The sequence below is a fragment of the Ictidomys tridecemlineatus genome, chromosome 11 (genome assembly GCF_052094955.1).
Source record: "Ictidomys tridecemlineatus isolate mIctTri1 chromosome 11, mIctTri1.hap1, whole genome shotgun sequence".
NCBI classification, from domain to species: Eukaryota; Metazoa; Chordata; class Mammalia; order Rodentia; family Sciuridae; genus Ictidomys; species Ictidomys tridecemlineatus.
The window spans coordinates 9,752,133-9,764,989 of NC_135487.1; the positions used below are offsets into that span (position 1 = coordinate 9,752,133).

At 66.0% G+C, this 12,857-nt stretch overlaps 1 protein-coding gene across 5 annotated transcripts in view; it reads left to right on the forward strand.

The window, feature by feature from the left end:
• Kazn (kazrin, periplakin interacting protein) overlaps positions 1-12,857 on the forward strand; it is an 892,501-nt gene that overhangs the window by 788,096 nt on the left and 91,548 nt on the right. For 4 of the 5 annotated variants that reach the window (XM_078025324.1, XM_078025326.1, XM_078025327.1 and 1 more), the window contains one exon: positions 9,154-9,345. The exons of the other annotated variant lie outside the window; for it this stretch is intronic. In XM_078025324.1, the coding sequence (XP_077881450.1) occupies positions 9,154-9,345 (192 nt within the window). The remainder of the gene's footprint in view (positions 1-9,153; positions 9,346-12,857) is intronic. 5 annotated transcript variants of the gene reach the window in all.

Below are 12,857 nucleotides of genomic sequence, written 5' to 3' on the forward strand. Positions count from 1 at the left end.
GGTGCCGGCCAGGTCCTCAGGGTGGCCAGCCCTGCCCAGCACATGCCCCTGCCCAGCCCATGCCCCTGCCCAGCCCATGCCCCTGCCCAGCACATGCCCCTGCCCAGCCCATGCCCCTGCCCAGCAAGCAGAGAGAGGCAGGCCCTCGCAGCACCAGGGAGCCTGGGCCCGGGCCCTGGGGGGCCGTCAGGGGCCAGCTGCCCTGGGGCAGTCCAGTGCCGGCCTCTGCCACCCAGCGAGGCTGACTCAGAGGTCATGCCCTTCCTGCAGTCACCTGTGGAGGGGTCTCTGCAGGCTCCGCTGCGGAGGTGATGCCCAGGTGTCCAGGAGACACTGGTGACCCTGTTCTACGGCCCGATCCTCAGGTCCAGTGACTGTGCTGGGGCCCGTGGTCCCTCCACTTCCCGCCTGCTGAGGGGTGGCCCCTCTGCCTTTGGTAGTGACTACTCAGGTAGTGACCCTTCCAGGACAGGGACCTGGGCCCCTGGCACACGGTTGGTGCCCATCGTGTTTGGGGGTGGGTGAGGGAAGGAGGCGCCCCCTGCCTGGGGAGCCGATTCCCGGGGTGTGGCGGCTGTGGGCGAGGCCCCCCCGGAGTGTGTGGCCCCTGGGGAGGGCGCCAGGAGGTGGCCTGGCAGAGGTGACCTGGCCGCGCCGTGTGGTCCAGGCCAGCAGCTGCAGGGAGGGTGACCAGACGCACCCGAGGGGAACAGCGGGAGATACGGGAAGGACCCAGGCAGCACCATGGGGCGGCCATGGCCCGGCCCAGCCCGCGTGGTGAGAGTGACCGGGCAGCTCCCCAGGCTGGGCACCTCGGGGGGTCCTGCTGGGGAGTGGGTGGGTTCCTGCGGGGGGATTGCTTATTGCTTCCTGTCACCCCGGGGCTGTGAGGGTCGGGATCAGGTGACAAAGGCCCCTCTGCTGCTGCCCGCCCATTGACCCGTCTGCACAGGCGGGGGCTGGGGACCAGGAGAGGCAGCCTGGTGACAGGGGCCTGGGGAGTCCACGGAGACAGCGCCGTGTCCAGCTCCTCGTTCCCGGGATCAGGTGGGAGGAGGGTGGACGGGGCCAGGAGTGGCCGGCAGGGGGAGGCCCCGGGTGGTGGTGGAAGTGTGCCCTTGGCTGGCTTCTCCCAGGCCGCAGTCCCAGCTTGGTCACCGCACAGGCCACCTGCTGAGCTCAGGAGCCTTGCTGGGCTGCCCCCGGGCGGCTCCGGCCCTTCATAGAGCTCGGAGGCCTCTCGGACGCTGACTTGCAGCAGGGGGCTGGCACGGCCGCCGCGCCGGCTGCCCAGCCCCGGGACCCCAGCCCCACTCAGATGTCAGGAATCAGTGGTGTCTCTTCAGGGGACTCGGGGGGCAGCCTGCCCAGCCCAAGGTCCTGAGGAGGAGCAGCACAGGCTCGCCACCTTGGGCCTGCAGTCCACAGCTGTCCCCCCAGGTGGGGGTCGCCCGGTGGTTCCAAGCAGGGGCTCCGCGTCAGGATCACGCGCGCGCTGGGTCTGGCTTCCCCGCAAGGAGGGGCCGGCCTGGGCTGTGGACCTCCAGCCGGCCCAGCACGCCCGGGGGCCCAGAGGTACAGCTGCCCCTGGACAAAGGTGACCGCCACTCCAGGGACAGGGAATGTCCTTTGCAGCTGAGACCCTGCTCTCTGGTCGTGGCCGTTTGCTGTGTTGGGTGAGGACTCTGGTCGAGTCACAGGTCAGCAGCCGGGGAGTGGGGGAGCCCTGGCGGCTGGTGCCCGCCCACCCGTCTGCCGCGTCGGTACCTCAGGGTGCGCCTGTGCCTCGGGGAGCCTGTGCCCGGCTGGCGGGGTGCTGGGTGCCACGGAACACAGCCCCCATCTCTGTGGCACCACCGCTTGGTCCAGTCACATCCGTCCCGGAGCTGCGTGGGGCTGGCTGACCCATGTCCACTGTGGGCAGCAAGAGCGAGCTGCCCCCTGCGGGTCCACCACTCCAAGCCCAGGTGCCCCCAGGGCTCTGCGGCCAGGACACCCTGTGCCCTTGGCCTTGGCTTCTCCCCAGGTTGGTGGCATCGTGGTCCACGTAACAGCGGTTCAGCTGGTGACAGGCCACACGACAGGAGCCCCGTGAGACCTCAGGTGCTAGCCAGTAGGGAGAGGCCCTGGGCCTTGGGCAGCCGGGAAGTCAGCTGCCGACGCCCCAGGGCCCTGCGGTGCCGAAGCTCCACTCACCGAGGCTCAGCCCTGCCCTGCTCTTCACGCTGCGTGACCTCGGCCAGTCACTGGCCTCCTGTGCCTGTGCCCCCAGCTGTAAGGCAGGTGGTGGTGACAGGCCGCACATCGAGGGGTCACTGTGAGGGCTACCTTAGCTAAGGTGTAAGTTACAACAAAGTCTCGAGAGCGTGTGGTATGCTCAGAATCGTTAGCAGAGGTACAGTCGTGATGACGATCCACAGTCAGTGTGATGTCATTGCTCTAAGGACCTTGGCTTGAGGATAAATCACCAAGAACCTTAGAGGTGTTAGAGGTTGCCTCCTTGTTACTAGGTGACTGCTGGAGCTCCAGCCATTGAATCCACTTTCCAAGAAAAAGGTGGGAAAGAAGCAGAGCCTTTTTTTCTTAAAGGGCAGTCCTTCTCAGGGACTTTTCCTGAACGGGGCTGGCCAGCACTGAGTCACAGGACCACCCTAGCTGCAAAGGAGGCTGGGGACTCACACTTAAACTCATGGCTCATGAAAACTGAAACAGATGGGCTGCAGAAGGGCAGTCTGTCCAGCCCCTGTTGCCAGCCAGCGCGGGCCCATCCCCCGGTGGCCTCTGGGAGAGGCACCTGGGTCCTGCCGTGCGAGGGTTGCCCCAGGGCCGCGGGGTTGGTAACGCGGTCCCCGGGGGCAGGCAGCCGCGTTGTCTCCCAGCAACACTCAGCTCCGGCTCCCACAGCTGGAGACCGCTGTGGTCTCCGCCTTCTGGCCTCCTGTCTTCCGCCCTGGTCCCAGGGGTCCGAGGGCAGCGGTGGCAGGAAGGTACACGATGGTCCTCTGCTCTTTGTGTGCCTGGGCAGAGGCCAGGGCGGTTTCTCTAGGCCTCCTCCTGAGCCTCCTCCTGCCTCGGGCCACAGCCTCCGTCCTGCATGGGTCTCCACTGGGCTGCCTCCAGTGCCACAGGAATACTCTGTTTCTCTGTGCGAAGGTGATGGCAGTCGTCCCCATGCCGCCCGGTGCCTTAGCGCTCGCTGCGCAGGTGTACCTGGAATGCAGACAGTGTGAGGAGGGGCAGGGTGTGCACTTCATTTTAACTAATTTGCACTTAGATAGCCACTGTGTGGGGGCCACCAGGCTAAACAGGACAGCCATAGACACAGAGCCCAGGGTCTCTTCTCTGCCAGGGGGAAAGACGCATACGTAGGACTCGTCGAGATGCCTAAAGAGATTCCACTGATATGGTCAGGCCCAGAGAGGGACAGTGACCACCCCAAGGTCACCCAGCAACTAGTAGTCCCTCTGAGATGGAAACCCAGGTTTTCTGACTCAGCTGCTTCGCCGTCTCTGCAGGGTGAGGTTGGCCCGCTTCGTGCAGAAGGGAAGGCAAGTTTTAGATGTCGTGGTGACACACCGCGCAGGGGGCAGGCGTGTTGAGGCGCTCCACACGGGTCTCTTGGGTCTTGGTGTTTGCTGGGAAGGGAGCAGAGTCTCGTGCTGGGCCAGTGCTCTGCCCTGAGCTGCCCCACACCCAGGTCTTGCTTTTCCGTCTCCTGCCTTGCACAGGTGAGGCCACCAAGGCTCAGGGACAGGAAGGGTCCAGCCTGGGGAGACGGGGCTTCTGTGCCCAGCGGGGGCAGCGCACCCAGAGCCGGGATGAGCCCCGGGCCCTGCCCCCTGCCCAGCTGTTTCTCCAGCCTGGTCTCCTGGACTGGCCTCCTGCAGGCGCCTCACCTGGCCCCCTGCTTCCGCAGGCCCTGGTGGGGGGCAGGCCGAGGTGTCCTGCCCCGCAGGGTCTGGCCCCTGCCTGCCCCGCCCTCCTGAGCGGTGTTGTACTGAAGTCCCCTCTTGGTCCGGCCCTGTTCCTGCGTCCTCTGGGGTGGGCGGGGCAGGGGCCCAGCCACATGGGAACCTTAGATGGCCCCGAGACCCGGTCGGTGGGGTGTGCCCCGCACCTGTTTGGGACCCGCTTAGGCCGAGAGCTGCTTATGGTGTTCTGGGGTCCAGCGCCCACTCTGCACCTGGGGGTGGCTTTACATCTGGGAACCCCCCGTGGGTGGCACCCACGCAGCATGCGGACGGTCGACCCCCCAAGATGACACCAGGGTGTGCCGGGTCGGGCCCCTGCTCAGGCCTGGAGTCGAGCCAGGTCTCTGGGACCCACGTCCTGCTCCACAGACACAGGAGGGGACCACGGGAGGTCCCCAGGGCGGTCCCAGGAAGTCGCTTCTGAAGGAGAAAACCAAGAAACAGACCCGGGTCTTCCACCTGCGTGGGGACGGTGCACGTGGACAGTCGTTGGCGTCACCTTTTGTGCTGCGTGGACTCTTGGTGACGGTCATGGGACTTGGAACCCTGGAGGGACGGGCGATTGAGGACTATTGATGAGAGAAAATTCCAGAGTCTCGGGTACAACCCCAGAAGGGGAGCCCCGCGGGGCTGAGTGGCCAGGGCCAGCCCTTCTGTGTCTGGCCTCCTGCCTGCCCCCGCGCTCTCCGTGGTGCCCGTCCTGCGGTTCAGCCTCCCAGCCGCTGCTGGGGCGTTCCCTGCCCGACCGCCGCCTCCTGAGCGTGGACGGCCCAGTGCTCCCCAGGATGGCCCCATTCTCCCCAGGATGGCCCCGTGCTCCCCAGGATGGCCCCGTGCTCCCCAGGATGGCCCCGTGCTCCCCAGGATGGCCCCGTGCTCCTCAGGATGGCCTCGTCCTCCCCAGGACGGCCCAGTGCTCCCCAGGATGACCCCGTCCTCCCCAGGATGGCCCAGTGCTCCCCAGGACGGGCCCCATTCTCCCCAGGATGGCCCCGTGCTCCCCAGGATGGCCCCGTTCTCCCCAGGATGGCCCCGTGCTCCCCAGGATGGCCCCGTCCTCCCCAGAATGGCCCCGTGCTCCCCAGGACGGGCCCCATGCTCCCCAGGATGGCCCCGTTCCCCCCAGGACGGGCCCCGTTCCCCCCAGGATGGCCCCGTCCTCCCCAGGACGGGCCCCGTGCTCCCCAGGATGGCCCCGTGCTCCCCAGGACGGGCCCCGTTCCCCCCAGGATGGCCCCGTGCTCCCCAGGACGGGCCCCGTGCTCCCCAGGACGGCCCCGTGCTCCCCAGGATGGCCCCGTGCTCCCCAGGATGACCCCGTCCTCCCCAGGATGGCCCAGTGCTCCCCAGGATGGCCCCGTTCTCCCCAGGATGGCCCCGTGCTCCCCAGGATGGGCCCCGTTCTCCCCAGGACGGCCCCGTGCTCCCCAGGATGGCCCAGTGCTCCCCAGGATGACCCCGTCCTCCCCAGGATGGCCCCGTGCTCCCCAGGATGACCCCGTCCTCCCCAGGATGGCCTAGTGCTCCCCAGGACGGGCCCCGTGCTCCCCAGGACGGGCCCCGTGCTCCCCAGGACGGCCCAGTGCTCCCCAGGATGGCCCCGTGCTCCCCAGGATGGCCCCGTCCTCCCCAGGATGGCCCAGTGCTCCCCAGGATGGCCCCGTCCTCCCCAGGATGGCCCCGTGCTCCCCAGGATGGCCCCGTTCTCCCCAGGATGGCCCCGTGCTCCCCAGGACGGCCCAGTGCTCCCCAGGACGACCCAGTGCTCCCCAGGACGGCCCAGTGCTCCCCAGGACGGCCCCGTTCTCCCCAGGATGACCCCGTGCTCCCCAGGATGGCCCCGTGCTCCCCAGGATGACCCCGTCCTCCCCAGGATGGCCCAGTCCTCCCCAGGATGGCCCAGTGCTCCCCAGGACGGCCCCGTTCTCCCCAGGACGGCCCCGTGCTCCCCAGGACGGCCCCGTGCTCCCCAGGACGGCCCCGTCCTCCCCAGGACGGCCTTGCCCTCCCCAGGACGGCCTTGTCCTCCCCAGGACGGCCCCGTCCTCCCCAGGATGGCCCCGTCCTCCCCAGGATGGCCCAGTGCTCCCCAGGATGGCCCCGTTCTCCCCAGGACGGCCCCGTGCTCCCCAGGATGGCCCCGTTCTCCCCAGGACGGCCCCATGCTCCCCAGGATGGCCTTGCCCTCCCCAGGATGGCCCCGTCCTCCCCAGGATGGCCCCGTCCTCCTGGTGGATGAGCCCTCACCTGGCGTCTTGCTGGCTGGTGTGGCCGCTGCTCACTGGGGGCTTCTGAGAGCCCGATGGCCCTTCTCCCTTCCAGAGAGCTCTGAGGTGTGGGTGGCTGCAGGTGCTCTCCTGGATGACCAGGGGGTGGGTGCGGAGGGCAAGGCCAGCCTCCGAGGCCTGGTCACTGCCCACTCTGCACTTGAGCAGCCGGTGCCCCGCAGACGGCCGCTCCTCCCATCTGGGCCCATGGGGGCTCTGGCTGTCCCACCTGGGGCTTGTGCGTGGTGTCCCCAGGGCCCCCGCTGGGGTGCTGTGCTGGGGTGCGTGTGGCACTGACCGATGGGCGCTGGGAACCTCTTGGCTGAGTGGAGCTGCTGGAAAGCCGGGCGCCTGGGCGTGCGCGCACTGGACGCAGCAGAGGGGGAAGGGTGGGACCCAGGACGCACCCCCCCCCCCCGCCACCCCCCCCCCCCCCCGCGTCAGTGAGGGTTCCTGAGCTTGTCTAAGGCACTGGGCAGCGGTCAGGAGGTGGGGAGCCTGCGAGGTCCCCTAGGCTGTGGCCCTGAGGGTGAGACCTGTGGGGGAGGGAAGCCCTGAGGTGGGCAGCCGAGCGCAGGCTACAGAGCAGTGGTGTGGTGGAGGCTGGGGCATGGTGGAGGCTGGGACATGGTAGAGGCCGGGGCATGGCGGAGGCCAGGACATGGCAGAGGCCGGGGCATGGCAGAGGCTGGGCAGCCTCCTGGACTGGGCGTTTCAGGGCAGCCGTCAGCTTCAGGGGGAGAGGACTTGGGCTAAGGAGGGCTGCGGAGCAGGAAGGTGACAGGGAGCCTCTCTTCATCTGGGCAGCTCCACCCCGGGTGCCTCCAGGTGATGGAGGTGGAAGAGGTCCAGGTGACGTCAGTGGTCCCTTTCTGAGGCCTGGGGGTGGGGGGGCATGCGTCCTGCTCCCCCTCCGCCTTAGACCTGAGTGCCCACAGGCGCTGGGGACCGAGGGTGACTCTCTGAAGCGGCACTGCCTCGTCCACATTGAACACTTCAATGGGAGTGGCCCGGCAGCTGATGAGGGGTGGGCCCATCTCACAGATGGGGACCTGCTCCTGTGCCCAGCCAGAGGCCTGGGACCAGCGCCCAGCTACTCCCCTTCTGTGACCTTTAGGGGTGAGGGTGACGCCCCAGGCTCCGTGGAGTGAGCCTCCCCGGGTAGCTGCCGGTGCCCACGGTCCTCCTGGTGCCCGCGGTCCTCCCGGTGCCCTCTCTGAGGGAAGGGGAGGGGCACGCTGGCCCGCTTGGCTCCTCTGCTCATTTCAGATGCTCCTCCAGGCCACTGGGTGCCACGCGCTGCCCAGGCACCGGGGACCTTGGTGGCCAGGACGCGTGGGCCTTGTCATTTGCTGATGAAGTCGCATCCCCAGGCAGCTGCGGCGAGGGCTGAGCTCTGGAGGAGGGTGGGGGGGTGCAGGGCCGCGCACTGAGCCGCCTGGTGGACACCGAGGGCCACCCCGCCCTCCCCAGAGCCGACCTTTAGCTTGGGAAAGAGTCAGTCAAGAGCTGAGGACGGTTCAGGAGGCCAGAGAAGGCCGGAGGAGGGTGGGGACTGTCACAGTGCAGAGGCAGCCCCAGGAAGTGGGAGAGGGAAGCACAGATGCCGAGGCCCTGAGGCTGGGAAGAGCGTGTGTGTGTGTGTGTGTGTGTGTGTGTGTGTGTGTGTGTGTGTCACAGGGACCCGCCTGGCTGGCCTGTGGGGACTGTGGGGACGGGCGGGTGTGCAGGGGTCGAGGCCACAGGGCGAGCCTCGGGCTGCCTCAGGGATCCAGAACGCCCCTCGATGTGTCTCCAGGTGAGGTTTGTTTCCCTCTTGACGTGCCACCCAGAGCCGTCACCGAGGTCTGTGTCACCTGTCCCCTGTGGTGTGGTGTTGGTGTTGGGCGTTGCTCGGGCGAGCAGACCTGGAGGAGTGTCACCAGCCTGCGGCCAAGCTGGCAGGAGGTCGCGGTGGGCACACCTCTCCCTGGGGGACGCGGACACCCCGAGGCCTGGGAGGAGGGGACACTGTGCTCTCCTCCGCCTTGTCCCCGGGGACTCGCTGCTGCAGTGTGGGATCCCAGTGCTGCGGGACCCTGGGCAGCTGGCGCCCCCTTCCTCTTGCAGGTGGGAGGGGGCCCGGGTTCTGGGCGCGGGCGGAGCTCCTGCGCTGGGTCCTGCAGGCCGGGAATGTTCCAGGGGTTGGCGGAGCCTGGGGCTGTGGCCCGGGGTCCCCTGCTCACTCTGCCAGCCGCGAGCCCTCAGACCTGCCCTCGCACTGTATGTGCTTATTTGTGTTTATCTCTTTGTTTGTTGGTACCAGGGATTGAACCCAGAGGTGCTTTACCCCTAGCCACACCCCAGCCCTTTTGGTATTTTATTTGGGGACAGGGTCTCCCTGAGTTGCTTAGGGGTCCCTCAATTCCTGAGGCTGGCTTTGAACTTGTGATCCTCCTGCCCCGGCCTCCTGAGCCGCTGGGATCATAGGCCTGGGCCACTGCGCCTGGCAACGTCCTGACCTCCAAGCTGCCTGAGCTTGGCGCTCCACGTTCTGATCTGTCACATGCGGGTGGTGGTGGCGTCTGCCTTGGGTTTGGGGAAATAGATGCCATGTCCCTGGGGAGCGTCATCGGCACGCTGCGCTCTGGCTGTGGTGGCAACCGCTAGGACTCGGCCGCGGGGTGGACGTGCTCAGGGCAGTGGCAGCCACGGTGGTGCCCCAAGAGCGTGGGGGGCTGGGGGACTCTGGGGGCTGGGCGGGCCCAGGGCTGGGCTGGACCTTGGGAATGAGGTTCGGTTCCGGGGCCGGGTGGGGGTCCTTCCCCGCACACGTGGAGGGAGCTGCAGGAGAAGCAGGAGCACCTTGGACCGTCCCCAGGAAACGCGGTGACAGCAGCCACGCTGCCCTCTGACGCTGTCCCCTTCTCCCCTAGGGCTCCTGCGGGAGGAAGTGTCCCGGCTCCAGGAGGAAGTCCACCTTCTCCGGCAGATGAAGGAGATGCTGGCCAAGGACCTGGAGGAGTCGCAGGGTGGCAAGTCCCCCGAGGTCCTCTCGGCCACCGAGCTCCGGGTCCAGCTGGCCCAGAAGGAGCAGGAACTGGCCAGAGCCAAAGAGGCCCTGCAGGGTGAGTCACATGCCCGGGCCGCGACTGCCTGCCCCGCTCCGGCCCTTCCTGGGGTGGGATCCCGCGTCTCGCAGGGTTGGCTGTGGCCCTCGTTCCCTCCTGCAGGGTGGCCACCACACGTTGTCCATCATGGCTGGCCGTGGGCACCTCTCTGTGGGGCACGAATCCCAGGTGGGCGTCTCTGGTGGCCCAGCCTGCGGTCTCAGCAGCAGGTCTCTCTCCCAGCCCTCGGGGGCTCCAGTGCCCACCCTGACAGGACAGAGTGGCCGGGCTGGTTTCTCTGCTGCAGAAGCATCTGTGTCCCCTGCGTCACTCTGGCTCATGGCGGCAGGCTCTCTAGGAGGGGCTCCGGCCTGTCCTCACAATTCCTGCAGCCCGGGCCCGGGGAGGAGCGGGCAGGTGGCCAGGTGGCCTCTTCATCAGATGCCCACGGAACCCCGGCACCATGGGGCAGAGACCTGCTCTACACAGGACGGAGCCAGGGCACTGTGCACCCGGCCGGTTCCCTGGAGCTGGTTGGGGACCCGGCGGCACTTGGAGAACTGGGGCCTGAGACCTGGGCGGGGAGCAGCCTTTGGGGTCTGCCTGGTTCTCTCTCTTTTTTTTTTTTAAAGAGAGAGTGAGAGAGGAGAGAGAGAGAGAGAGAGAGAGAATTTTTTTTTTAATATTTTTATTTTTTAGTTCTCGGCGGACACAACATCTTTGTTGGTATGTGGTGCTGGGGATCGAACCTGGGCCGCACGCACGCCAGGCGAGCACGCTACCTCTTGAGCCACATCCCCAGCCCTGCCTGGTTCTCTTAAGCCCCTGAGGGTCTCTGCTCCTCCCGGGGTGCGCGTGGGGTGCCACGCTTGCTTTCCAGGGAGCCCGGGGAGTCGGCATCCAGGGGAGCCCACCCCGAGTGTCCAGTGCTCTTGATTGAATTCTTTCCGGTGTCCACGCTCCTCCCAGAGGCAGACGAACCGCCCTCCTGTGCTGGGAGTGTGTGTCTGCGGGGGTCGCGGGGCCGTGGGGTGGCAGTGTCTGTGGCCCCGCCTGGGTGGCATGCTTGGACGCATCTGGCCAGGTACACACGCCTGCTCATGTGCAGCCGCCCAGCAGGCCCGATGCGTCTTGTGGGCCACCGCATGCCTGGCCACCAGCGTCTCCTCGTGTCTTCCCTAGATGGAACCCCGGGCCCCAGGAGTGTCCGGTGCACGTGTCCCTGGGCCCAGGCTGTGCAAGCTGAAGTCCTTGGTCATTCTGAGTGTGACGGTCCTGCAGAGACTCAGGGCTGTGCAGCAAGCTACCCCACAGCCACCGTCCCCGGACTGTTCTGGGGACAGCAGAGCCTGCCTTCCTGGTCCTTGGCCAGGGTCAGAATCCCACCGTATTTGCTCATGGGGACCTGGGAGGAGGGGTCCAGGGGAGTCAGCCCAGGCCCCTGTTCCCACCACTCCCAGCCTCTCCGCTGTTCCCAGGCCCGAGCGTGGGCAGCAACGGCTTCACGGGGGGAGGGACGGGAGTTAACCGAGGCTCTGCAGAGGGGGATCACGCACCCTCCTCCCTGTCACCCACAGCGAGCAGATTCGCACATTTGACCCCTTCTGTGCCGGTGCCTGGACCACAGCCATGGCCAGCTGTGTCGTCACCTGCTACCCGTCCGTGCCTACAGTCCTGCACATACACGGACCGGAACACGGTAAAACAGAGCAGCCGTGCAACGTACTGCATCAAAGTTACTTAAAACCTAGGAATTGTCTACTTCTAGAATTTTCTACGTAGTATTCTCAGACCAGGCCACTGTAGCCATGGGATGCAAAGCTGTAGCGGGCAGGGCCTGCGGGGCACGTGTTCCCTCCAGGTCTGGGCTGAAGGTTTCCTGTCCGTCACCAGAGCTGCTGGGCAGCTCCCCTGTAGGAGGAATAGCGTGGGTGACAAGGACTTGTCGGGAGCGCTCTTTATGCCATCGCCGTCCTAAGGGCCTGGTCGGCCACCTCCCCAGTCCTGCTGGGAGCTTTGACCCTCCACCTCTGACATCTGAATGAGGTTCAGGGAGGTTGGGTAACTTGGCCAAGGTCACACAGCTCCTCAGCAGCGGGGACAGAGACGTTTTGCAGGGTCCCAGCCCACTTCATCTTGACTCTGTGTGCGGTCCCCTGAGGCGAAGCTGGTCTGGTGTAGGAGGCAGGCTGTCTGGCTCAGCCGTGGGGATGGCAGGTGAGCGAGAGTGGCACACGGGACACAGAGGCTTCTGCAGCAGAGAAACCGTCCCCACCTGGGCTGGACCCCAGCTGGACCACTCACTCGCCGCGTGATCTCGTGTCGATTCCTCAGCTTCTCTGAGCCAGTCCTTTGCTGGAGGATAATGACTGTGCTTACCCCCGGAGCTAATGATACTCGCTGCTCCCCAGGTCGTGAGGATTAAATGAGATAGAAGGCGCTTGGCCCAGCGCCTGGCACCATTACTAAGGACCATTGTACATGCTTAGTGATGATCAGGGGCAGGGGCTTGGCAGACCTCCCTGGATCTGCTGGGCGCTGTTGGCTGCCTAATTGGCATCAGGGGTGGCCCGGACCTGAGACTCCCTGGTGCTCCTCCCAGCTCAGGATGGCAGTGTTCTGCCAGGCCCGGGAGTGGGCACCTCGGGCCACCTGGAGCCCCCTGCAGGAACTCCCCAGTCGTAAGGAAGAGGCTCCCCCCCCCAGCCGCGGCCCGAGGTGCGTAAATTGCAGACAGATGCGGGCAGGAGGAGGGATTTCTGTGCTGGAACAAGGAGAAGGAGAACAGGGGCGCAAGCAAAGCCGGCAGCAGATGTTGGGTGACGCCTGCTCACAGCCACTGTCCCTGTGGGAGGAGGCAGAGGCCACTCGGCATCCCACCCCCCCACCCCAGCCTCGTGGTGTGGGCGAAACCTGCATTTTAGGGTTAGGGGCTCAAGGCGACCCCGGAACGGCAGTCCACGTCCAGCGTCGAAGCAATGAAGGGAGGGAGTGGGGAGACCCCCTCGGCCTCCCTGGGGGTGAGTCTGGGGTGTCCCGTTTAGGGACTTGGTCCCCCAGAGAGCCCGGAGCAGAAGCCCTGAGTGACCAACAGGAACAGCATGGTCACTGTGCCGCCGACCCCGAGTCCCCGCACGACCCCGTTTTCACACCCGGGGAGCCCCGGGGTGTGGTGGTGTCCCCCGGCTCCTCCGTTTCGTGATTTCCGTGTGAATCAAGGCCTCGCGGAAATCATGGCGATGGAAATTCGCTCCTTTCCTTCTGTGGTCTCTGAACAGCATGTTGAATGTGAGGAGCGATTTCCCACAACAATAAATACTCTTTGAAAACATAATTTTTAATGACTACATAATGTTCTCCCAAATGGAGGGACCATGATTTATTCCACCGTTTTTCCTGTTATTGGACATTTAAGTCATTTCCACTGTCTCTCTCTGCCGTTATATAACATGTGACGTCACCCGCTGAGAAAGGTCATGCGCGTGAGCCTTTTCCTTTCTCCCCGTACCCCCCCAGGACAGCGTTTCTCA